This window comes from Staurois parvus, unplaced genomic scaffold (genome assembly GCF_062004578.1).
Source record: "Staurois parvus isolate SC_StPar_1 unplaced genomic scaffold, SC_StPar_1.0 ptg000636l, whole genome shotgun sequence".
NCBI classification, from domain to species: domain Eukaryota; kingdom Metazoa; phylum Chordata; class Amphibia; order Anura; family Ranidae; genus Staurois; species Staurois parvus.
The window spans coordinates 4,575,071-4,600,594 of NW_028318432.1; the positions used below are offsets into that span (position 1 = coordinate 4,575,071).

At 40.6% G+C, this 25,524-nt stretch overlaps 1 protein-coding gene across 3 annotated transcripts in view; it reads left to right on the forward strand.

Moving 5' to 3' along the window:
• The window catches only part of MLLT10 (MLLT10 histone lysine methyltransferase DOT1L cofactor), a 272,303-nt gene extending 247,058 nt beyond the window's left edge, over nucleotides 1–25,245 (forward strand). For all 3 annotated transcript variants that reach the window (XM_089693742.1, XM_089693743.1, XM_089693744.1), the window contains 7 exons: nucleotides 2,066–2,220; nucleotides 12,670–12,858; nucleotides 13,926–14,011; nucleotides 14,919–15,268; nucleotides 19,086–19,188; nucleotides 19,698–19,913; nucleotides 20,950–25,245. In XM_089693742.1, the coding sequence (XP_089549868.1) occupies nucleotides 2,066–2,220; nucleotides 12,670–12,858; nucleotides 13,926–14,011; nucleotides 14,919–15,268; nucleotides 19,086–19,188; nucleotides 19,698–19,913; nucleotides 20,950–20,994 (1,144 nt within the window). In that variant the 3' untranslated portion in view covers nucleotides 20,995–25,245. The remainder of the gene's footprint in view (nucleotides 1–2,065; nucleotides 2,221–12,669; nucleotides 12,859–13,925; nucleotides 14,012–14,918; nucleotides 15,269–19,085; nucleotides 19,189–19,697; nucleotides 19,914–20,949) is intronic.
• Nucleotides 25,246–25,524: the final 279 nt, after the last annotated feature.

A 25,524-nucleotide genomic window follows, 5' to 3' on the forward strand; every position in this document is an offset into this window, starting at 1 on the left:
TTTTTTTCCCTCTCGGAAACGGGTCCAAGTGGCTCTTTATGTCTTAAAGGTTGCAGACCCCTGGCCTAAGCCAACCGCTCCCACCCCCACAGCCCAGTGCTCCTGGGCAGAGCAGACAGCTGTGACTGACAGTCAGCACTCTCTGCTCACAGTGGTGGTGAGAACTGAGCAATCAGTGGTCATGTGATCGTCCTTATCCTTAGAGCCAATGGGTAACAGATGCAGCATCGGTGCGATGTTGCATCCACCTAGGTAAGTATGATTTTTTGCAAAAAAAATGTTTGCCATACTTCTCTTTTAACCTCCCTGGAGGTATTCCCAAGTGTAGCTCGGGGTAAAGTTTCAGCACCACAAGCGGTAACCCCGAGCTACACTCGGAAATACCTTGCAGCGTTGCTTCGGGATCCCTTCTGCACTTACCTTGTCCTGCGCTCCTGCAATGTCCCCCCTGCAGTGTCCCCGGCCATGTCCTCCGGCCGATGCTAGCATCTGTCTTCCGGGTTCCGTTCCCTGCGACGTCAGGACGTACAGGGATGGAACTGGTGGGAAATTTAAAAATGTCAAAAAGCGACATTCACTAAAAACACTAAAATCACATAGTAAAACATTACTGTATCAAACCATTTCACATACATTTTGTCCCGAGTGCTTTGTCCTGTGCCCTGCCTGTATTTTTACTGTTCTTTCTGCCTTGAAACTGAGAAAAGTCCATGGTGTCCAAAAAGCGTCCCTTTAGGTCAAAAGTAGTTTTAGACCGGCTAGAGAACAGCGATAGTAAATTAGAACCACTTGCAGAATTGAGTGATTATGATCCGTGGGGAAATTCGTCATCAGACACTGAAAACGACTTTGCTCAGTGATGTGTGAACTTGGCGCTCTATTTCTAATTTCAGTGTTTTTTGTTTGATTATATTATTGAATAAAATTTAGTGTTATTATATTATTTTTTATGATTATTAAATTATAATTTATGATTTTGTGTTCCAAATTTTAACATACCCGGGATGATTACTAGACTCTTGTTCGGACAGATTTCAGTGAGTTATTCCTAAAAATTACAGGCCTACAGTAAAAAAACAAACAACATATTTCCATGCAAAACAATGTACCGCTTTGAGCACAGAAATACTGACATAATCAGACCGCTAGGGAGGTTAACAGAACAAGCTAAAGTTAGTAGCTGATTTGTTGTCGTGCACAGAGGCTGCGGATTCTGGCTGATCCAGTTTTGATAAATTCCTGCAAATGTATCTTTTTCTCCATTCATAAGAAGAATAAGTACTGGAGTGGGTTGTACAGTGACGTAGGCTATCACAACAATCATGTGATTGTGATCCTGTCTTTCCATCTCCTAATCATTAATATGAGATCCGATTCTGTCAGTGACAACTCGGTCTCTGTGCTGGGAGCGTGCAGCGTGCCCCCAGCACAGACACAGGTGTGCACATATGCGGACCCATGGAAGAAGACCCACTTCCAGGAGGCCTTATATGTACTAGTGGAAATGGGTTAGTGTTACCTCTTTAAAGGGTCATTTAGTCTTACAGAGAAAGAGAACTCATTGTTTCAGGGAGGATGTAAAAAAAAAAATAATAAAATGTCTGTCACCTTTTTGTTTGTGGATGTATTGTAAGTACAGGTGACTTACCATCTACCAATGAACAGTGTATTACCAGTGAAATTCGGGGTTATTTGATTCTATTAGTAACTGGCAGGTACCAAATTGTAGGTGAATGCAAGCCATTCTTTACAGCAATTTTGTCCAAATATAGGCTTTTTGCCCCATTCTGTGGATTACAGAGAGGACGCTTGCTGTGCACATCAAAATAAGAAAAACCTTCTTCCACAAGCAATCTTCATCTGATATTTCAGTCCTCATTTATAACTGCCAAATCTTTCACACAAAGTGAATTTTTCAGTATTTAAAAAACAGATATTTTAATGTAATTTAATGCAGTGTTTTTTATATAAACATACAAAAAACAAAGCGACCACAATGATGGAACATTCTGATTTGTTAGCCTGAAACATACATTTTCTTTGTATCTTTGTCTTCTCATGGTAGGTCTCCTCTGAACAGCCTTTCAGCTCGCTATGAACAGTCAGGAACTGGCAGTGGAGAGAGCATTCCTCCAGTAGTGACAAGTATAGAACAGCTGCTGGAGAGACAGTGGAGTGAAGGACAGCAGTTCTTACAGGAGCAAGGGACCACCAGTGACAGTAAGTGTGATCTGCATACTTGGGAAATCAAATAAATCAATCTATGGGGCCTCAACTGACATTGTTGTCTTTATAAGGCTGAACTTCCAACAAAAAAACTTTTATTTAAATATATTCCTCTATATAGCCACAAAGGGTGTTCACTTTGTACGCACCAGATGCCTTTTTGGACCCAGTTATTGCCTTGTAAAAGTAGCAGGGACATCATTATTTACCCCTGGTTCACATATATGTGGCCGTGCAGGCGGTGTTTTGCGTGGGCACGAGAGCCCATTCGTTTGTATGGAGGCCCGTGACACGCAGGGAAGAAGTCCCTGCACTTCTTTTGAAAACGCAGCCCACATGGAAACCTCCGGTTCCCAGTGCGGTTGCATTTTCCATTAGAAGTAATGGCACCCGCCCGCAGGTCCGCATTCCTCTGTGCGGGTGGTGCGGCTGCACGAATTTTCGTGCGGATCCAACCGCACATATGTGAACCTAGCTTCACTGTACATAGTCTGTGCAGAGAGCAGAGCTATGGGAGGGACCTAGCAGGCTGCACCCACTACAGGCTGCCTGCAGGAAACTACAGGAGAAGGTGGAGACAAGACCTGTCACCCTGCAAGGAGAAAGCAGCAGTGACTGGTCTGTGTTACAGTAAACTCCTGCAAAGTGCAGGAGTTATTTTCTGCTGGATTACTGTACAAATTTCGAAGAAATACACAAGACACCAAGATTCCAGTAAGAATACACTCAGCTCCTGTATGTACACAATATTTTTTTCAGCTTTAAATGCAGGCTGACTGATGCTCTGAGTGTATTTGTTTTCGGCTTAGATCATTTTATTTTCAAATAATATACGTGTGCCATGAATTCCAGATTGTTATATGTTTCATGTTAAACAAACATTTTATGTATTGCAGCTTTACAATCCATAAATGTGATGACTGCATTTGTTTTGTTTATGTATGCTCTTTTCCCTTTATTTTTACCTGGTGATCCAGCCAGTATTACACTTTCTGTCTTACGGTGTCTCCATTCTGGATGAAAGAGCAATGAAGACACCTTTGGAGAGCAGCATTGCCAATATGGAGATGAGGGTAGTGTTAGACTAGCAGATTTAGATAGCCTTAGTTCAGCTTTAATATGTTGGACAAGTCTAACACTTTTTAAGCAGTTACAGCAACAGTTTTTTCCCCTTTTTTTGGGGATAAAGGTTTCACATCATCGAATAAAAGGGGATCATAATAAGCACCCTTGTCCGTGTTAAATGGTTTGTCTCAACCCTGTAACTGCTACTTTTGCTGGACAGCTTTGTCTGGTAAAGGATATTATAAAATAACAGACGTACTGAAAATAAAGGGAAAAACGCCTGAAAAAATAAATGCTGCCACCACACCTAAGAATTGGTAGGCTGCAATATAATGTATTTTTTGGGGAGTTTAATGCGGTTTTAAAGTGTTACTAAACCCACAACAGTAAAATCAGCCTGTATATGCAGTAAGGCATGCTTGTTATACTCACTGTGGAACCTAAGGGGTTAATGCTCTGCATTGTGTGAAAAGGCTGTTTGATCCTGTCTTCTCTGATCCTCTTTCTTTTACTGTCCCCAATCACTCTGCACATGCTCAGTTTGGTATGTATTGCTAGAGAGTTTTTTTCCCTCTTTGGGAGAGTGCATGGGATCAGCACAGGGCCAAATAGCACTATCCAGACAGGGTAAGGGGTTATGCAGCCACATGGGACAGTAAGTCAGAGGAGAATGAAAACTACTCCTGCAAGATTTAACCAGTGCTCAGCTGACACTGATAGAAGTCACAAGACTGCTATATACTGCTGATGAGAAAAGGTATTTAGCAGTTTATATTTACTAAAATAATTGCATTTGCATGTTCTGTGTAGTGTGGGAGACCGGATATAATGAATGAAGGGTCCTGGGTGTAGTAACACTTAAATAAATCTCTAACCAGAAACAAATTGAAATACACACCAATGACCCATTTTCTCATTTTGTCTTTTAATTATCTGTGTCATTGGACCCCTATCATAGGCTTTAATATCCAGAGGTTCCTCTGATCACATATTTTGTCTTGGCAGTATCAGGGGTTTCAATCTGTAGGCTACTCCTTTCACTGCTAATTAAATGTTAGATTGCATGCCTTTGCACACTACTGGCTAGATTTAAGTTTTATTTTCTAGTTAGCAGCTGTACAAGTTCTGAAGAGCCTGAAGTGCCAGGCTTAATATGCCCACTCTTTGCTAACAAAAGAAGCACAGCAGTGTGATGAGGGGTGCATAATTGGGGGTGAGTGATGGCAAGCCTAGATCATGCAAGATTCGGTACCTCTCAGTTTGTTTAATATAGAAACACTCCAGTCAGAGTACAGTGTACAAATTACATACAGCTTACCCACAAAGGGCTTCAGTTATTTATCCATGCTTACTAGTAGTACCCCAGTTCACCCCAGGGGCAATAAATATGCTTGCTGTCTGTCAGTGGTTGGAGGGTATATCATACTGATGGCAAAATCCTCCTTCAGCCTCCCATTCAAGTCCACTTTCCCTTTATATTTTTTCTTCTGATTGCTTCCAGATTTCCCGCTAATACACTGTTTTGACTCTCTACCTACTATGTCCCTTAGTCTCTTACATGATCTTCTGCCATCCCTATTCTCTAACCACAGTTTACAGGGACAAAAATTGCTTGATTCCTTCATCAGCACAGTTCGGAAAAGGGGGGGTGTCATTCCTACTAGGAGAATACAATGTTTACTGCTAGTTGCTTTAGCCGCTGGCAGTAGTTGCATGCTAAAAATCCAACATTTTGGTTGTACCCAAGTCAATCGATGGTACGATCAGCCTGCCCATAGTGGATTGAATCTCAGCCAGTCCCTGCTGAACCAGCCAAGATTCGGTCCATCTAAGACTGGCTTAAATGTCCCCTTTTTCACAGGCAACTTGTAATACTTTTTCTTCTTGAACTGAGCACTTGATATGTAAATGATTTTTACGTATGTGTGTGTGTATATACATATATTTTAGGGGATTTATATAGGCTAATCGTTTGTGCAGGTCTATACAAAATAAAAGAATACAGTAAATTATCAATACAAGAGGGCCCTGGTCATGCGAACTCACAATCTATAGGGAGGGGCAAGTAATAGAAATTACATTAACTGAGATAGGCTTCCCTGAAGAGATGCGAGATAGATATATATATGTGTGTGTGTGTGTGTGTGTGTGTGTGTATATATATATATATATATATTTATTTATTTTTTTTAGGTCCATATATTTGGACACCGGCACAATTTTTCATACTTTTGGCTCTTTATGCTACCAGAGTAAATTAAAATGAAACAATCCAAATGAATTTGAAGTTAAGATGTTCAACTTTAATTCAAAGGGTTGAACATAAATTATAAAGTGCAAATTTTAGGAACTGCAACCATTTCTATACACAGTCCCTCCATTTTTAGGGGCTCAAATGTAATTGGACAAATTATTATAATCATAAATAAAATGTTCATTTTTAATATTTTGTAGAGAATCCTTTACTGGCAATGACTGCCTGAAGTCTGGAACCCATGGACATTACCAAAGACTGGGCTTCCTCCTTTCTGATGCTTTGCCAGGCTCTATCTGCAACTGTCTTTAGTTGTTCTTTGTTTCTGCCTTTAGTTTTTCTTCAGAAAGTGAAATGCATACTCAATTGGGTTGAGATCAAGTGATTGCATCGGCCGTTGCAGAATATTCCACTTCTTTTCCTTCAAAAGCTCCTGGGTTACTTTTGCAGTGTGTTTTAAATCATAGTCCATCTGTACTGTGAAGCGCCGTCCAATCAACTTTGCTGCATTTGGCTGAATCTGGTCTAAACACTGCAGAATTTATCCGGCTGCTTCTGTCATATCATCAATAAACACCAATGACCCAGTGCCACTGGAAGCCATGCATGCCCATGCCATCACACTGCCTCCACCATGTTTTACAGATGAGGTTGTGTGCTTTGAATCATGAGCTGTTCCAAGCCTTCTCCACACTTTTTTTCTTCCTGTCATTCTGGTACAGATTAATCTTAGTGTCATCTGTCCAAGGAAGGATTTTCCAGAACTGATCTGGCCTTTTTTAGATTTTTTTTGGCAAAATCTAATCTGGCTTTTTTCTATTCTTCAGGCTTATGAATGGTTTGCACCTTGTGTTGAACCTTCTGTATTTGCTCTTGTGAAGTCTTCTCTTGATTGTAGACTTTGACAATTATATGCTCACCTGGAGAGTGTCCTTCACTCGTCTGGATGTTGTGAATGGGTACCGTAGAGAGGATCCTGCGATCATCCACCACTGTTGTCTTCTGTGGACATCCTTGCCTTTTTATGTTGCTGAGCTCACCAGTGCCTTCTTTCCTCAGAATGTACCAAACTGTTTGGCCACTCCTAATGTTGCTGCTACCTCTCTAATGGATTTGTTTTGTTTTTGAAGCCTTAAAATGGCCTTTTTCACTTGCCTGGACAGCTCCTTTGAATGCATGATGTAGGTTCACAGCAATAGATTCCAAATGCAAATACCACACTTAGAATCAACTTCAGACCTTTTACCTGCTTAATTGATGAAGAAATAACGAAGGAGTAGCCCACACCTGGCCATGAAACAGCCTTTGATTCAATTGTCTAATTACTTTTGGTCCCTTGAAAAAGGGGGGGGTGACTACTCTTAAGAGCTGTAATTCCTAGACCCTTCCTCCAATTTAGATGTACATACCCTCAAATTAAACCTGAGAGTGTGCACTTTCAGCCCATATCCATTATATAACTATAGCTTGAATATGTTTTGGTAAATACCTGAAAAAACAAAAATTGTGGCTGTGTCCAAATATATATGGACTTAAGTGTGTATATGCATGCATACATACATACATACACTGGTAGTTTAATTGGCTCCTTTCTAAATTGGCCCTAGTGTGTGTATTTCTATATGTGAATGCGCTATATAAGTACTTATAATAAATACAATTTTTATGTATTATCAAAACAAAGTGAACCAACAAATATTTATATTGCTGTTCCTAAATATTCAATTTTGACCTACAGAATTTTTTTGAGGCTAAGCTGCATTAGAATAAGTACAGACTAGGGACTAGGTTGAAAATTGCTCAACGCCAAGATGTCCTGATATAGATATTCTGGAAGAAGCAGCTTGTTTTGAAAACTGTGGATCTTCAGATATGAATACTATCCTGACAGAATTGTAATTGTGAAGAAATTCACGTAGGGATAATCCTTTAAACATAAGAACGACAGGGCCATCCTGCATCTCATTTGGTCACTCTGAGAGCCCCTTTGTATCTAAGGGTCAAGCTTAGTCTTTGTGAAATTACCAGATGTGACCATTCCTGATAGAGGTTTCTTTACCAGAATAGAGGTCACAAAAACAAAGAGAACTTGTATACTGTATGATTTTCAACAAGCTTGAAGCAGCAGAATGCTTAATACCACAGCATTCCAAATCTTTTGCTTTCCGGGCAGGAAATAAGCATTCAGCAAGAAAGCCTTTGTTTCCAGGGTCCTGTCAATAATCCCATTTCTGCTGTCAGAAGTGAAGAAAGCTCAGGAACTCTGGCACTACGTCTCCCATAGGTGTACGAGAAACTGCTAGACATTCTTCCCTATGAATCAGTTTTGGTGATTGTAATGGCTCAGCTGGCCATATTGGCTGTTTACGTAGTGCTGGGCACACTGAGTAACTGGGAAATAAATGGGCTTTGCCCCCTTTAGGCAGCAGCAGGGGGAAACATCACATGGTATAGTTATATTGGGGTCTATTTTTGGAAGTCAGACTGTATTTCAAATCACTGTAGGTTTATAGAAAGCAATCCTTTTCAATTTTTCAAGTTTCTATGAAGTAAGAAACAATAAAGGACCTCAGGGAAGACAAGGATAGTCCTGACTATACCCAGGGATAATTATGTGGTCCAACCTACAGGCAATTACTTTTTTCGGTACAGCGTCCATAGGTTTTCCAAGCTCAGGGGGATATATACCCCCCATAGATGTGCCTTTTTCCTGTCACATTTATTAAGAAACTTCACTATCCTCTAAAGGATTGGCCACTCTTAAACTGGAAGTGAACTCAAAATGTAAAGATTTGGTATTTTATAGAAAACCTTTAGATAGGTTTATTGGGCCTAAACAGTACCATGCAAATAAGTAATTTTGTCTGTAAATGTTTTTGAAAATTGCAGTAAACTTCTTGGTATGTGAGTGTGCCTAGGCACTCCTGTGATTATAACCTCATAGCTGTCTCATAGTATCTCCTGTGAAAGTTGGTGATGTCATTACTGTCCTGCCTGCTGTTTTCCTTGCTGGAGGCTCTGACATAAGGAAGTAAAGCCCTGCCTCCACCAAGATGACTTACTATGCCTTGTTCTGTGACTGTGACGTTATTTGGAGAGGGTCAATAACAAAGAAAAGAACAGTTGCAGGGAGACCACAGGCAATACTGCTAAGTTATTTGTCCTCTGCCTGTCCTTTTCTGGGCAAAACTTCACAGATCAGTTCCCCTCTAAGCCAACTACCATCCTTTTCCTCCCCCTCACCCCTTGCATTTTTTTTCCACTGGTGACAGAATCATTCCTCTTCCCCCATAAAAAGGAACGATCCTCTGGGTACACATTGATGGCTAAATGGCACTTTTGCATTGTACCATTTTTGAAGTGAAATTAATCATACCTCTAATTGGCTTCAGTGAAGCTGTGCATTTTTATAGCATGTAATTTTGATTGCTTTACTTTGTTTTATTAAATGCACCTTCGCCCTAAAGTAGGTATCATGTTGCCCTGCCTCTTCCTTTCTCCCCCCTCCTATTCTCAGATTTGGATAGAAAAGTATTTGTTTAATTTTTGTCATTTTATTTCTGCTGCAAAGCAACACTTCAGAATTTCTTGCCTAGGCATGAATGATATTGCTTGTGCACAGATATGCCATAGGGTGTGGGCTCTGAATGATCCTTGTGGCACATTTGTGCATGCATGAGTTTCCCCAGCCTAAAAAATGCACATAAAAAGCCATAATTTTTATAAAGAGAACCTGATCTGAGAAAAGCATACAGAGAACTAGTAACACATTTCCTGTGGGTTCTCTTCAGGTGGTTCCCCATTACCTACTTACCATGCCTTGTGCATTGTTCCTCTGTGTGGAGATGGCCATCTTGGTAGAGGCAGGACTTTGCATTCTGTTAGAGCTCCCCAACTCAGATGACTGGTGATCTGATGATCTGATTAATTGTTGGGGAATATTCGAAAGCAGCATAAGAGGAGCCAAAAGGCATACATGCACCGAATGAAGCAGAAGCATGGAGATCATTGAACTTCATGTGCTTACACAGTACTTTCCATCAGAGAATGTGAGCAGCACAGTAGTGACATCACAATCTCACTCCAAATCTTGAGACTAATCGTCAGAGACAGTAATGCCTTACATGATCTCACATTGCAAATACAGTTAGGTCCATATATATTTGGATACAGGAAGAATTTTTTTTTTTATTAGGTATTTACCAAAACATATTCAAGCTATAGTTACATAATGGATATGGAGTCAAAGTGCACACTCTCAGGTTTAATTTGAGGGTATGTACATCCAAGTTGGAGGAAGGGTTTAGGAATTACAGCTCTTAAGAGTAACCACCCCCCCTTTTTCAAGGAACCAAAAGTAATTGGACAATTGAATCAAAAGGTGTTTCATGGCCAGGTGTGGGCTACTCCTTCACTATTTCTTCATCACTTAAGCAGGTAAAAGGTCTGGAGTTGATTCTAAGTGTGGTATTTGCATTTGGAATCTATTGCTGTGAACCTACATCATGCATGCGTTCAAAGGGAGCTGTCCATGCAAGTGAAACAGGTCATTGTAAGGCTTCAAAAACAAAACAAATCCATCAGAGAGATAGCAGCAACATTAGTAGTGGCCAAATCAACAGTTTGGTACATTCTGAGGAAAGAACGCACTGGTGAGCTCAGTAAAAAGGCATGGACATTCATGGAAGAAAACAGTGGTGGATGATCACAGGATCCTCTCTATAGTAAAGAAAAACCCATTCACAACATCCAGACAAGTGAAGGACACTCTCCAGGAGGTGGATGTATCATTGTCATAGTCTACAATCAAGAGCACACTTCACGAGAGTAAATACAGAGGGTTCACCACAAGGTGCAAACCATTCATAAACCTGAAGAATAGAAAAGCCAGATTAGACTTTGCCAAAAAACATCTAAAAAAAGCAAGACCAGTTCTGGAAAAGCATTGTTTGGACGGATGAAACTAAGATTAATCTGTACCAGAATGATGGGAAGAAAAAAGTGTGGGAAGGCTTGGAACAGCTCTAGATCCGAAGCACACAACGTCATCTGTAAAACATGGAGGCAGTGTGATGGCATGGGCATGCATGACTTCCAGTGACACTGGGTCATTGCCGGATGAATTCTGCAGTGTTTAGAGATATACTGTCAGCCCAGATTCATCCAAATGCAGCAAAGTTGATTGGACGGTGCTTTACAATACAGATGGACTATGATCCAAAACACACTGCAAAAGCAACCCAGGAGCTTTTGAAGGAAAAGATGTGGAATATTCTGCAATGGCCGAGGCAATCACTTGATCTCAACCCAATTGAGTATGCATTTCACTTGCTGAAGGAAAAAGTAAAGGTAGAAACAAAGAACAACTGAAGACCGCTTCAGTTAGAGCCTGGCAAAGCATCAGAAAGGAGGAAACCCAGTCTTTGGTAATGTCCATGGCTTCCAGACTTCAAGCAGTCATTGCCAGTAAAAGATTCTCAACAAAATATTAAAAATGAACATTTTATTTATGATTATATGCGTTTGTCCAATTACATTTGAGCCCCTGAAAATGGAGGGACTGTATATAAAAATGGTTGCAGTTGCTAAAATTTGTACCTGATATTTATGTTGAACCCCTTGAATTAAAGCTGAAAGTCTGCACTTCAAATTCATTTGGATTGTTTCGTTTTAATTTATTCTGGTGGTATACAGAGCCAAGAGTATGAAAATTGTGCCTGTGTCCAAATATATATGGACCTAACTGTATATAGCTATGAGGCTCAAGGTACAGTAATACCTAGACAAAGGCAGTGCACTGCTATTTTCCAGTAATAATGGAAACAAAAGGTAAATCTTTCAAGGCATTATTTCAATTCAAAAAGTTATTATTTAGGAGTGTCAACCCTACTATTTACACCTCAACTCTACTAATGCGTTATTAGCTCAATTGCAGTTCTAATTTTTTTTTTTTTACATGGTTTTGTTAACGACCCAGTAAATTAAAGTGTGCGGCGTCTCTTTTGAAGGGGTGAAAAAAGTGTTGTTATAATGCTTGAAATTTGTCAACATGCTTTCATGTGAGCCTAAGGCCATGTACACTTGGCCTGTATATCTGCAGAAACCGGCCGACTTTCGACTTGTGTGTACAGCTGCCTGTCCACGAGCAATGGCTGCTAGCTCTGATCTGTTTGTTCTGGTGGGGGGGGGGGGGGGGGCGCGGCGCGGGCGGTCCCCCGCCCTGCCCACCCAATAGCATAGCAGGATACAGCATCTTTCGGGTTTTTTTCTTTTGTTCAGCTTGCTAGGTTGAAAAAACTTAAACCATGCTTTACCCTGAAGCTATTATTGGATGTTTCAATAATAGTTACTAAGTAGTTCCTTTTTTGCTGGAGTTTGTGTTCACCAGCATTTCATTAGCAGACATGTTGTACAACAAGCTCTATTTGGCCTTTAACAGGCACAGAGATTTTCAAAGTATAAAGTTTTTTCAGGTGCTTTAATTCCCATAATACAAGGTTATATCTAGTGAGGCCCAGACTCAGATTTACATGGCTGACATAGGAATCCTTTTTTACCAGGTTGCAATGTACAAGTGCTGTGTAAAAGGTAATCTAGTATGAGCTGTCAGGTTCTAGATCAAATTATATCAATAGCAGAAATGTAATACGTAAAGGGATTTCCTTGGATTCATTCCCCAGGTTATGTTCATTTTACCAGTTGGTGGTTGTTGGCGTTGAGGTGATGACTGTCAGTGAAAATTTTACTCAATTGACACCACATGAGCTTGCCTGGGAAAATTGTTCCCTTCCATCTTATCAAAGAGCAGGAAATCTCTGGTCTGCGATTATTGGTGGTCAGAACCAGATCGCAGATATCCCTTCCACTGTGTGACTGCACTGGAGCTGGCTTCCCTGCTTCTGAATAATATATTCTCATGGGTCCAGGGGCTCTTATCACACATGTGTAATTGGTTTCTACATATGTTTGGTATGTTTAACCAAACAAGGGAAGTTAATTTTAGCTCTGCTTTAATAATTGTTTAATATTTTTTGCCTATTTACAGGTTGTCCCTGCACAGAATGTGAACTGCTTTCTTGGAAGAAACTGGATGACCTTTTTTTTTTTCTTTTTTCTGCTTTCAGTTTTAGGTATGCTGAAATCCCTTCACCAATTGCAAGTGGAGAACCGGCGACTGGAGGAGCAAATCAAAAATCTGAATGCCAAAAAAGAGCGTCTTCAGCTCCTCAATGCCCAGCTGTCTGTCCCTTTCCCATCCATTACCTCCAACCCAAACTCCTCTCCCTATGTGCACCCATACCCATTACAGAACGGTAAGGACAGCTCTGACATGTGCATTTTCTAACCTTCAGGATCTTCTTTGCAGATTCATATTTACATTTTGGAATGGTTTTGTTTGTCTTGGTTTTCTGCGCTGCTGCTGTCCCCATCGGTCCTATAAATTGTGACGTTTTCTCAATACCTTTTAGTCCAACGATGGTCTATGGATCTATGCTTACTCTAGAGAACCCCATATTATTACAAGCTTTACCAACCACTGGAACTTGGTTATTTTGTGCTAAATCTTCTTTCGTTAAAGGGTCTTTATTAAACCACCGTTGTATGGCTTTTTGAACTTTTTTGGAATAAGATTTCTGATTTCATTGACATTTTTGTTTGTCACTTCATTATACGTTGAATGCAGTATGCTTAAGCTTGCTCTAAAATATCACATCTTCTAATCCTGGAAAAGTAAAGCCATGTCTGGTTTACATTACCCATAGAAAAATATTCTGTGTACTTCATCAAGAAATATATTTGGAAATACATTTCTTCAAAATTGCCCAATTCATTGGACAGAGTAAAAAAAAAAAAAAAAAAAACAAACAAAAAACTGTAAATATCTTGGACTTCATCATGTATTCCTGTATGCATCATGGCCTCACAAGGTTATTGACTTGTCTATGTGCAAAAGAAGCACTTGAGCTGAACGGCTAAGAGTTTCCTGAAAGGCCAAAGCTGGCGATCCTCGCAGTGTTCACTGATTACCTTGTGTAGAGTCCCGATGATCTCCTGTGTAAGTGGGCCAAGCTACGGTAATAGAAATAAATATAAAATGATGATGTTGGGGGTGGGGGGATTTTCTAGCATGTGTCACTAATCATTGCTCATTCTGCCAGTTGCTTTATTTTATTTTATTTAAAATCGTGTATTTAGAGTAGTTGTTGCAATAAAATTATAATTTATCTTAAACCTTTTTGATATTCATTGCTATGAGATAAAATAATTTTGTGTGGATCCAGATAATGGAATTCATGGCTTATTTTATTGTCCCAGTTAAAAAAATAAATAAATAAAACTGTACATATTGCTCCATGATATGTTTGTGACTTCTTTGTAGCATCAAACACAGATTCCCTGAGCATCAGTAAAAGCCCGCACCTGGGAAATTTCCAGACAGAAAATGCCCATCAAGCCACACATCAGGTATGTTGCTGGGAATAAATGTAATTTTTTTTTTTTTTTAAACCAGGATTAAACCCAGCATACCGGGGATTTCATACTACTGACAATGATGGCTGTGCTGTGTTTTGTACAGTTTCTGTGTAACTGAACTGCAAGTTCTTGAAAGCATTTTAAATGGGGATTGTTGCAGAGGACAGCTCCCTGGAGCATCTAATCCACTGTACCACCAACAGTTCAATAGAGATCATTTGGAGATTGAGGCTGACATTATTGCAGCTCTGCACTGGAAAAATAATTTTGTATTACATGCACCCTGGAGAAAGATGGTTAATACTTTAGCACTGCAGTCTTTGCAGTATTGAAGGGATACCATTGCCTGAAGAATCTTCAGAACCCAACTTGTCCAGGAGTGTCATATGCTTGGCTCCCTGCTGCACTCTGTGGTTCAATCTGCTGGCCCTTATGCAACTTATGTGTCATTTACTGATGTAGGTACCTGATTCTGAATGGTGTAAACTGCTTGTAATCCCCTTTAAAACAGAACATAGACTAGGAGAAGGAGAGGCAGCACAAAGAGTCAGTCAACCTTGCTGCAGTTTTCCTGCAGTTTTCATGTGTTGACAGGGAGGTGCTCATTGGAGGAGAGAGCAAGTGACAAAGAAATGAGCCCATTAGCTTGCTGTTTTTACTTTCACTGTTCCATCGTAGATGTGAGGGAGGGACAAGACATGGAAAAGTTACTGTACTATCATTGCTGTAAGTACTGTAGTGTCCGGAATTAATACTGTCCCATTGAAAAATGTCATTAAGGTTTTGATACCGGTTTACAGTTCTCTAAAATATCAGCACAACAACGAAGTGAAATGCTATAGATTTTAATAGTGAAGTGTCCTAACAAACCCCCCCTCTCTGTCTATTTTCTTCTCAGGATCTCACCTCGAGCGGTCACAGCACCAGCAGCTCTTCATCACTCTCCACTCCTCCCCCTGATAGCCAGAGTCCAGCCCAGCATGTCCAGGGGGTCCAAAGAATCAATGGTGTGACTATGGGAACACTAACCAGTGGCATTCAGACAGTCACATCAGCTATTCCTACAGTGCCGGGAGTGGGTGCAATAATTGGAGCATTGCCGGCAAACCAGTTGGCGATTAATGGCATTGTCGGGGCTCTGAATGGAGTGATCCAGACCCCAGCTACACTGCCCCAACCCACTGGCCTTACTCATGGGACAATATTACCTAATGTAACGCATCCTATTTCTTCCACACTAACAAATAGGTAAGTGTTTAACCACATGAGATAAAACGGCTACCTATTTCTTACTCGGTGGATGTTATTGGCTGCTGGTTGTTGTGGTTTATTATAACTGCGTTTATCTGGACTAAATGGAAAGTAGAAGTTTTAACTTAATATGTTCTGAACACTTGTTTAATCTTCATAACACAACATCCACAGGGCCTGTCAAATAACTGTGCAAACTGCTACTTTGATATAGGAATTTATGGTGCGGAGTTATAAAAACTAGAGGGAAAGAAAATTATGGTGTGGTCTTCAATATAAGGACAGAAGTTAGTCTTCATAATGAACTAATTTTACTTCACTTGTAAAGGTTTCATCAGTCTTGATGGGATGGATACCAGTATGAGAAAATCATAAATATATTACCTTTCCTGGAGAAAACACTGCTTTGGACTTCCTTCAACACTGCTGACATACAGTGCATCCAGAAACAATACCCCATAATGACAATGTGAAAGAAGTTTGTTTTGAAATCTTTGCAATTTATTAAAAATTAAAAAAAAAACACATGTACATACTGTAAGTATTCACAGCCTTTTCTCAATACTTTGTTGAAGCACCTTTAGCACCAATTACAGCCTCAAATCATGTTGAGTATGATGCTACAAGCTTGGCACAAATATTTTTGGGCAATTTCTCCCATTCTTCTTTGCAGTACCTCTCAAGCTCCATCAAGTTGGATGGGGAGCGTCGGTGCACAGCCATTTTCAGATCTCTCCAGAGGTGTTCAATCGGGTTCAAGCCTGGGCCACTCCAGGACATTCACAGAGTTGGCCCGTAGCCACTCCTTTGTTATGTGAGCTGTGTGCTTAGGGTCGTTGTCCTGTTGAAAGATGAACTGTCGCCCCAGTGTACGGTCCAGAGCGCTGTGGAACAGGTTTTTATCAAGGATGTCTCTGTACATTGCTGCATTCATCTTTCCTTCAATCCTGACTAGTCTCCCAGTTCCTGCCACTGAAAAATATCCCCACAGAATGATTCTGCCACCACCATGCTTCACTGTAGGGATGGTATTGGCCAGGTGGTGAGTGGTGCCTGGTTTCCTCCAGACATGACGCTTGCCATTTAAGCCAAAGAGTTCAATCTTTGTTTCATCAGACCAGAGAGTTTTGTTTCTCATGGTATGAGTCCCTCAGGTGCCTTTTGGCAAACTCCAGGCGGGCTGCCATTTGCCTTTTACTGAGGAATGGCTTCCATCTGGCCATTCTACCATACAGGCCTGATTGGTGGAGTACTGCAGAGATGGTTGTTCTTCTGGAAGGTTGTCCTCTCTCCGCAGAGAAACGCTGGAGCTCTTTCAGAGTGACCATTGGGGGTGCTTTGTTACCTCCCTGGCTAAGGCCCTTCTTCCTCGATCGCTCATTTTGGCCGGGTGCCCTGCTCTAGGATGATTCCTGGTGGTTCCAAACTTCTTCCATTTACAGATGATGGAGGCCACTGTGCTCATTGGGACCTTCAATGCTGCAGAAATGTTCCTGTATCCTTCCCCAGATCTGTGCCTTGATACAATCCTGTCTTGGAGGTCTACGGACAATTCCTTGGACTTCATGGCTTGGTTTGTGCTCTGACATGCACTGTTAACTTTGGGACTTTTTGTATAGACAGGTTTATGTCTTTCCTAATCGTGTCCAATCAACTGAATTTCCCGCAGGTGGACTCCATTCAAGCTGTGGAAACATCTTAAGGATAATCAGTGGGAACAGGATGCACCAGAGCTCAATTTTGAGTGTCATGGCAAAGGCTGTGAATGCTTATGTACATGTGGATTTTTTTATTTTTAAAAGATTTCAAAACAAACTTCTTTCACGTTGTCATTATGGGGTATTGTTTGTAGAACGTTGAGGAAAAAAATGAATTTAATCCATTTTGGAATAAGACTGTAACATAACAAAATGTGGCAAAAGTTAAGCACGGTGAGTACTTTCTGGATGCACTGTAAGTAAAAGCATAGTGACAATACATCCTGATAGCCTGCCACACTCCCCAACCCAACACAGTATACTCGCTGATCCACACTCCTTCGCCGTCTTGATGTTGCTGGAGTCCACGCCGGTTAAGCTACAGTTTTAGAAGATGATTGAGCTTACCTGAGTGGGTTAGATTTCTCTTGCCCATGGGGCAATGTTTGGCTCTGATTGGCTGCTCAGGCCCAGGCATTATGACATGGGAAAGTCACATGCTCCCCATACCTGGAAGCTTTACTCCATCAGAGCAATGAAGCCAAGGTTCAGATAGGAAATGAAGTCAGCAAAGGAGCTCATATAGGTGAATATAACTTTCTGGAGGGGTTATCTTCAAAGGTCATATAGAAAAAAATACATTATTGGATTCCTAATAATGAAATACAGGACTTGTGAGTGTTAAGTTACCATTATGATGAGTAGTAAGCCTAATCTAAGGATGGCTGCTAAAGGCCTTTTGATTTACAGTTTGGTGGCTGTCCTAATGTTTGGCAAGCTGGAACAGATAAAGATTTTTTATTAGGACTCTTGAGGAGCAGGTTACAAAGGTTATACCTTCTTTATAGAAACCAAGGAGATGGCACAGACTACTCATTTCTTCAGGGCTCTTGCCTTAACCATACTCGTCAGATGTGAATCCTGTGCTCTTTGTGACATTTTGGATACCCTCCATAGTTTGACCAAGTCTCTTTTGAGCCTAGGCTTTCACAATGATCTGTAGCAACAACACAGCCAAAATGCATATGCATTTTTACCATGTTTTTGGTGCATTTTTACACGATATGTTACTCAAAAACTGCACCAAACACGCAATGCAGGTGCATTTTGATGCTTTTTGCCCTCATTTTCCATTGATTTCAATAGGGATGTGCTTTTTTGGTGGATTTTTTTAACGCACCAAAAATGCAGCAAGCAAGGATTTAAAAAAGGATAAAAAAAAACACACTAGACCTGCAACAGATTATTATTTTTTTATACAGTATTTATAAAGCACCAATGATTCGCTCAGCGCTGTACATTACAAAGGGGGACAGAACATGTGACAGAACAATACCAATACAATGCAAAACATGAGGGGATCGAGGGCCCTGCTCTTTCGAGCTTACAATCTAGGAGGGAGGGGATGGTGGCACAGGAGGGGATAGCTGTGGGGGATGGAGTGGTAGGAAGAGTGGAGGAGGTCGGCAGGTTAGCAGGGGGTGGGGTAGGCTTCCCTGAAGAGATGGGTTTTCAGGGTGCGCCTAAAGGAGAGGAGAGTAGGTGCTAATCTGATGGGTTGGGACAGGGAGTTCCAGAGGATGGGTGACACCTCATTTTGAAGAGCTCTATAGGAATACATGGTCACACATTTTTCTTTAACTTTTTTTTTTTTTTTTTTTTTTTTTTTTTACAACAGATCCGTGTGACAGCAGTCTAAGATTGGGTGGGGTGCTAGAGAAAGCACACTAGTAAGATCACCCATGATTGCTCATGATTTTCACACACATGGAGTGTAGCTATTCTTAGGAAGATCTTACTAATGTAAGCTCCAATAAACCTTTGGCTGCATCATTAGTAGGGAGTTCTGTTCCTCTTTAACGTAGACTGGTCACTGAAACTGCTTGGTCAGATACCATTTAGTGTCTGACCACATACGAACGCTATCATTTCAAGCAGAATTAGTTCATTGTTCTAAAAGTACAAAGTTTTCAAGGCTTGTGTCTATCTCTAATTTGCATTTATGGCTGTCTGTAGACTCATGGTTAGGTTTGATCTTTACCGCCTCCTCTATTCCATGGAGGTGCACATCTAATTGATGCAGAATTAATAGAAGAATGTATCTTTTCTTGTTCTAGTGCCTCAGGATTAGGACTTCTCTCTGACCAGCAGAGGCAGCTCCTCCTTCACCAGCAACACCAGCAGTTCCAGCAGCTCCTGAGTTCTCAGCAGCTCACTCCTGTAAGTTATGTACATGACAGGGCCATGGGTGAGACTGAAAGACATAATCGGAATTATCTTTCACTTGAAATATCTAAGATTTTTCACCAAGCTTACAGCTCATATATACCAGTGTGTGTATGTATATGTGTGTATATATATATATATATATATATATATATGTGTGTGTGTGTGTACATATACCCAGACGTGTGTGTATGTGTGTGTGTATATATATATATATCCAGACATTGGTTTGTTTTTTGTAATTCTGTAGTTTGAGCTCCACCTACCCCCATATCTCTGTCATTATGGATGACTGCAGTCAAAGAACTGTAGCATACACCACCATTAGTCGGCTGCTGCCAGGCTACCCAAATAATCATGTTTTCTTACTAAGCAGCAACTCCAGTCTGTTTGCTCCAGGCTTTTCTTTTTAAACCCTTTCTTTTTATGCAGGCAGATGTATTGAGCTCCAGCTAATACTATTTCCATGTCTTCATCAACTTCCTTTTCTTTCTCTCCTCCAGGAACAGCATCATGCTCTACTTTATCAACTAATGCAGCACCACCAACACCCACAGCAACACCACCACCACACTGAATTACAGCAGCTGCAGCTTCCTACTGCAGCACAACTACCACTGAACAACCTGCTGGCTGGAGCACAGGCCACCTCACTCCATTCCACCGCCGCCAACCCCTTTCTAGCCATGCACACTGACAACACAGTCCAGAAAGTGGCAGTAAGTTTCCATTACATCCCTCATATAACATAGAGGTGGAGTAAATTAGAACTACCTGAATTTGACGCAAATCACTGTTGAAACCAAAACTGTTGCAGGTGTTTTGAATTAGGTGCAACAGACTCTTTAACAAGAGCAAAAAAAAAGCATAGCAGATAGAAATGGCAGGGCAGTAGTAACAACCCCCCCCCCCCCAAATTACCCCCTTTTTTTTTGATATTTGATGTCAAGGTGATCTAATTTTTCTTTTACTATTTTGAGCAAATGAAGAAACATGCTGGTATGGAAAGGGTTAAAACACGGAGCTTGGTGATGGTGCACTAGCAGTGACAGGATGGAGATGAAGGGGTTACTGTGCAGATTTTAGGATAAGAGAGATGAGGGGGGCAATATATAGGTCACATGTAGAGCTTAGATCATATGTATAGGAGAGGAAGGGCGGTGAAAGGGTTAAAAAGATCCCAGTGTCAAAAAACCCAGAATGAATGGATCTGCAGCTGTAGCAGATCCTTTCATTCTTTCCCCATTCACAAATTAGGCTTCATTAACACTTGTGTGATTCCAAAATCATGCGATTTCCACTGCAACTTTGATGTGACTTGGACAAGACTTTGACAGTTGATTTTGGCTTTGATTCATGCACAACTGTCACATTGATAACATTAGGATGCAACTCTTGTGCACCTTTGAAAGAGTTTACATTGCAGTCTATGGCACTCAAGTTACATGAGAGTCGCATCAAAGTAGTGCAGGAATTTTTTAAAGTGGCTGAGACTTTAATTTGAATAGATTTTGCCAATTTCTATTGAAATACATGGGCTGTGACTTGCTCACCCCAGGTAGGAGACACTTTTCTTTTTTTTGGTGTGTGTTTAAAGCAATTCTATTGCTGTTGCTTAGTCCTATGTTTTCTGATTCTGATCTGTATAGTTCACAATCCAAGTAGAGGTCATGGAGTTACCGAACGTATTTTATTGGGTGCGTTGAGATCTCGAATGATGTGGTTGTCCTTTAAAACTATTCTCTTTCTACTTAGAGGCTTGGCGATAAACCAGGACCAGTTATGCAAGATAAGAGTTGATGTGGGGGAAAACCAGAGGTTTACACATCCACCTGGCACTTCAGAACTTACAGACGTCTTCCTTGATGTAGCAAAGAAACAATGCAAACGAAGACAAAATGACTTGACCTTCTTATCCCTCCAACACCGCATGGACACGCAACACATATCAGCCTGTTGTGCGGCCTGCTGGTTTCACAAGGGATTGACTAAGCCTTCCAGGGCTTTAGATATTTATTCGTCTTAAATGTTCTTGTTGCTTTGTTGCACTGAAATGCGACTGTATTCATTTGGAGAAAGGTAAAAACACTGTTGTCACTATGGGTGAAATCCAGGATGTGCGCTTGCTGGTATGTTGGTGCAATTCCTATCCAAACAGTTTCTGCCACTGGTTACTCTAAGGAAAAAAATTTGTTCGGATGTCTCCCCCCAGCAGTTATTGTTGCATATCTGCTGGGAAAGGCAGAGTTGATATGGGGCATCACCATTTATTCTATTAAAAGTGCCTGTTGCTGATGATTGAGGCGAGACTGCAGATAAGCAGTCACATTGCACTTGTGGCTTGGTCTGTCTGCGATGCCGCTAATGGCGGCTGTGGTTCAATGTTATTTATTTCTCAACAACTGAGTTATATGCAAACTTTTGGATCCCAACACTTTTGTGTTTGTTACATTGCCACGATCATGTTTTTGTTTTTCTGTTCAGTACTAAACTTTCCACTGAAAAAATTAGGAATCGTTTCCTAATATTTACAAATATTGGTGACTAATAGTCATACTGAGAAATGCTTCCTTTGGCCTCTTCCACCTTAGTGGTTTTCCACTTAAAGTGATCACTGGATTTAGGTTTCTAGAGTGGAAACATGGCGGGTCCGCTCTTTTCACCACCTTCACGGTTGGCTATGGGTTTTTATTGTTGATTGAAATTTAAACCTTTCATCACTATCCTGTTGTAATGGGTTGCCAATCAAATTTAGACAGCAATACAAAGGTCCTGCTGCTGTTAAGGGGGATGGGTAGGACCAATCATGTTAGTACACTGACAGTCTACTATGTATATAAACTTTATGTAATTTTTGGAGTTAAAGAGGAAAAGCCCTTTATATATTAAAAAAGAAGAAAGGAAGAAACATCTCACTGCTTCCTTTTCTCACTATAATTTTAGTGAAGGCCTTGGTACTTGCTGTTACTGAAAACCCTTATATGTAGCAGGGTTGAAGAGAATGCTATATTCAGTTAGCCAATTACCCAATAACCCGATTAGTACAGTATGCATAAATTTGGGTCTAGAGGATACAAGTTCCCTTTGACATCGGGAAGGTGCAAAAAATCTTCTTTTAGAAGACGTATCTGCCTGGCCGAAGGCTGGTCAATCCCCAGGAACCAGTGAGATTATGCCCCTATAAAATTCTACATTCTTTTTGTTGACACTGGGAGCACATGTTCCATGGCCTCTTAAAGATTACCAACTAGATTTTGGATTGGTCCACAGGGCCCCAATCTGTTGGACACTTCAGTTTTCATCCACTGTGCAATGTAGAGATCAGCATGGAGCCTGGCCACCAACTGCATCTAGCAAAATATTGCAGAGGAAACGGTAACCTGCAGGAATCTTTGGACCCACTCCAGGGTCCCCACAATTGGTTTTTTGTGCATCACATACACCCAGTTTGGTATCTGTTCCCATCACCAAAGTAGGCTGGCACTTTTATTGAGCCTAGCAGTGGGCCCAACTACTGCAAGTTACAAGGAAATGGATTGGCTGATGCTTTGATGTATTGGTCCAGCTCATGAAATATGTGCTCTCATTATATACAAATGGCAGGTACTTTTTACAGCTCTTATGCATATCCACTAGCTAAGGAAGCCCATAGTGCCACATTTCTGAATGCTATCTGGGGCTCTCGATGCAGAGGAGGAATAAACCCCTTTAGAGTGTGCAGTCTGAATGAACAAGACTAGATGCTATATCCCATGCTTTAGACTAATTCACAAAATGCAACATAAATCAATTGGCTTACCAGGCATTTGTGCATCTGGGAGCCCTTGGATGGCATGAGAAATCCTTCAAGTGGCCTGTTTTGACTCGTGTGTGAACAAGCCTAATCACTGGCCAGATACGTCTGAAGCTTTTACTTTCCCCAGACCTGAAGAAGTGAAAGGAGCCATGTTGAATGTATGCAGACTGTCCGTTTTATACCACAGAGCTTTGTGATACAGAGTATGGAATCCAGCAATATTCTTTTCATAAACATAGGGCTACCATAATAATCTGATATATTAGACTTTGAATAATGATTCAAACATCACTTTCAAATATGTCAATGCATGTTCAGTACAACCTTCAGAGAAAATGCATGCTCTCCATTTAAAACTAAACACATTACCTTCTATTCAGAGCTACCAATATATATTACAAGAATCCTCTACTTACCTTTCTATAAATTTGTATTCATACATTTTATTGAGACAACTGATGTTTTAGGTAAAGCTGTCCTATAACGTGTCTCTGATTACACCTTTCTGTCAAGCATAACATTATGGGGTAAGAAGCATAAACATCTCCTTTATAAATAGCATTCATTACCTGTCTTGTCCCCTGTAATGTAGCAACTGTGCAGCCTCTCAGGTGTCCATCATGCTCATTTGGGAAGTATTAGGTTGTTCATTGCTCCCATGTGGGAACTGTAAATGGACCAGATGCTTTGTCTATGCAAGCATTTCAGCTGTTCATTACAGTAGATGTATATGTAGTATACTGTAGTCTGATCCACCTGCACAAGCAACAAACAGAATTTCAGGAATATTTCTAAAGCCAGCCAGAGATGGAGCTATTTTCTGGTTGCAGGACAGAAAATCGTTCGATTCCCCCATCAACACAGTCAGTTTTGATGGGGGAATCCCTTCCATGGAACCATTATGTTGTCCTGGACGGTGGGAGCCATCCCCGCTGGGAGAACACAGTGATCACTGCTACCCATTCTAATAGCCTCTAGCAATAATTGCATGTAAAATCTGACAGGCCTGTTGTACCCAAGTTGATTGGTCAACTTTGGTACATTCAGCCTGCCAATACCTGGTTCGAATCTCAAATCGGAACAGTGTATAGCCAGCTTAAGAAGTAAACACCAAACAATCAACTTGCTACTGCTATCTTGGAAGCATTGCAGTTAATTCAGTTTGTATAATCCATTACAGTCAGCTACAGGAGACTCATTTGGGTTGTCCTCAGCTCTTGTTAAATACTTCTGTGATAAACAGCCTTCAATGTATTTGGGAAAGACTGCAGTGCCCTCAGTAAGAGGCCAGAGCTTGAACATGCTGCCTTTTCACATTTTCAGGGCCACCTAGAACATGAGCTTACCAGCAGATATGGGGCAGCCAGCTGAAAGAGATGAACGCCAATATAATATACCCAACATTTGGGTAGTGTCCCCTGGGCCAATAAAAATGCAAAGTTCTCATATTATACTTTAGCATACCATTACAGGTAAACTGCACACCTATGCCATTGCTGATCTACAAACTATCATTTCCTGGCTGTTTGGGCTTTAAATATTTTTTACTAGGCACAGTAGACACTTGAAATGTCTGTACTGGCATAATGGAACAAAACAGGAGATGATATACTCTACCTAACAATCGCTCTGCTTTGCAGTGTCATATATTTGTCAGAAAAAAAGGAGTTCTCCTTTTTGTTTTTTTGTTTTTCTTCTTTAATTTGCATAGTGTCATTAAAAACCTGCAGCCTGGCTTTATAGCGTTGTACGGAAGGCTGCAGCGATTGGTGAAAGGATTTCTGATGCGTTGTTAAATGTTTGCATTATTAATGGTAATCGAGAAGCAGACCCCGATGTAATCTGACCTCCACTGTGCGTCTGACTGAGAGAACACAACCCTCCACAGTCCTTACCTCATTCTGTACATAAGCTTTTGTGAAATCTTTTTTTTTTTTTATATTGTTTAAGAAACAAAAAGTAATAATTCATATGGAAACAATATTTTGATTTGTAATATTTCTAATCGGCAGATTAAAATCAAATTAAAAATTAATTTATTTTTATATTTTCAGGGGGGTTTTAAAACCTTGGTAAATGATTTTCTACGCACTCTTATGTAAAATGGGCGGCAAAGTGGTTCTGTTTTGTATTGTTAATGATTACTTCAAACACATCGGTGTGTGCTTAAAATATGCCTAGATGTCAAAATTTCATGTGTATTGATACAAATGTACAGAAGCATTGAGAATAAATTTTAATAATGTATCCATGGACATTTGTTGTATGACTTTTTTTCTTCGCTAGATTAAATATTTTCAAGGTTGTTCATTTTTGCAGCTGGCACCAATGATGTTTACTTTGTGCCTGTGCTTTATTTCTTATCATCTACAGGAAGGTCTTCCTGCTGGAATGAAGCTTTGCTATTGCACGTGTGTACAGTTTGTGTGGAGGGGGTGGGAATAGATGATAGAGTGGGAATGGAATGTCTAAAGCCCATAGCTGAGGACTTTGGGCTGCAGGTGTTAAAGGAACCTTTGTTTTCATTATATTAA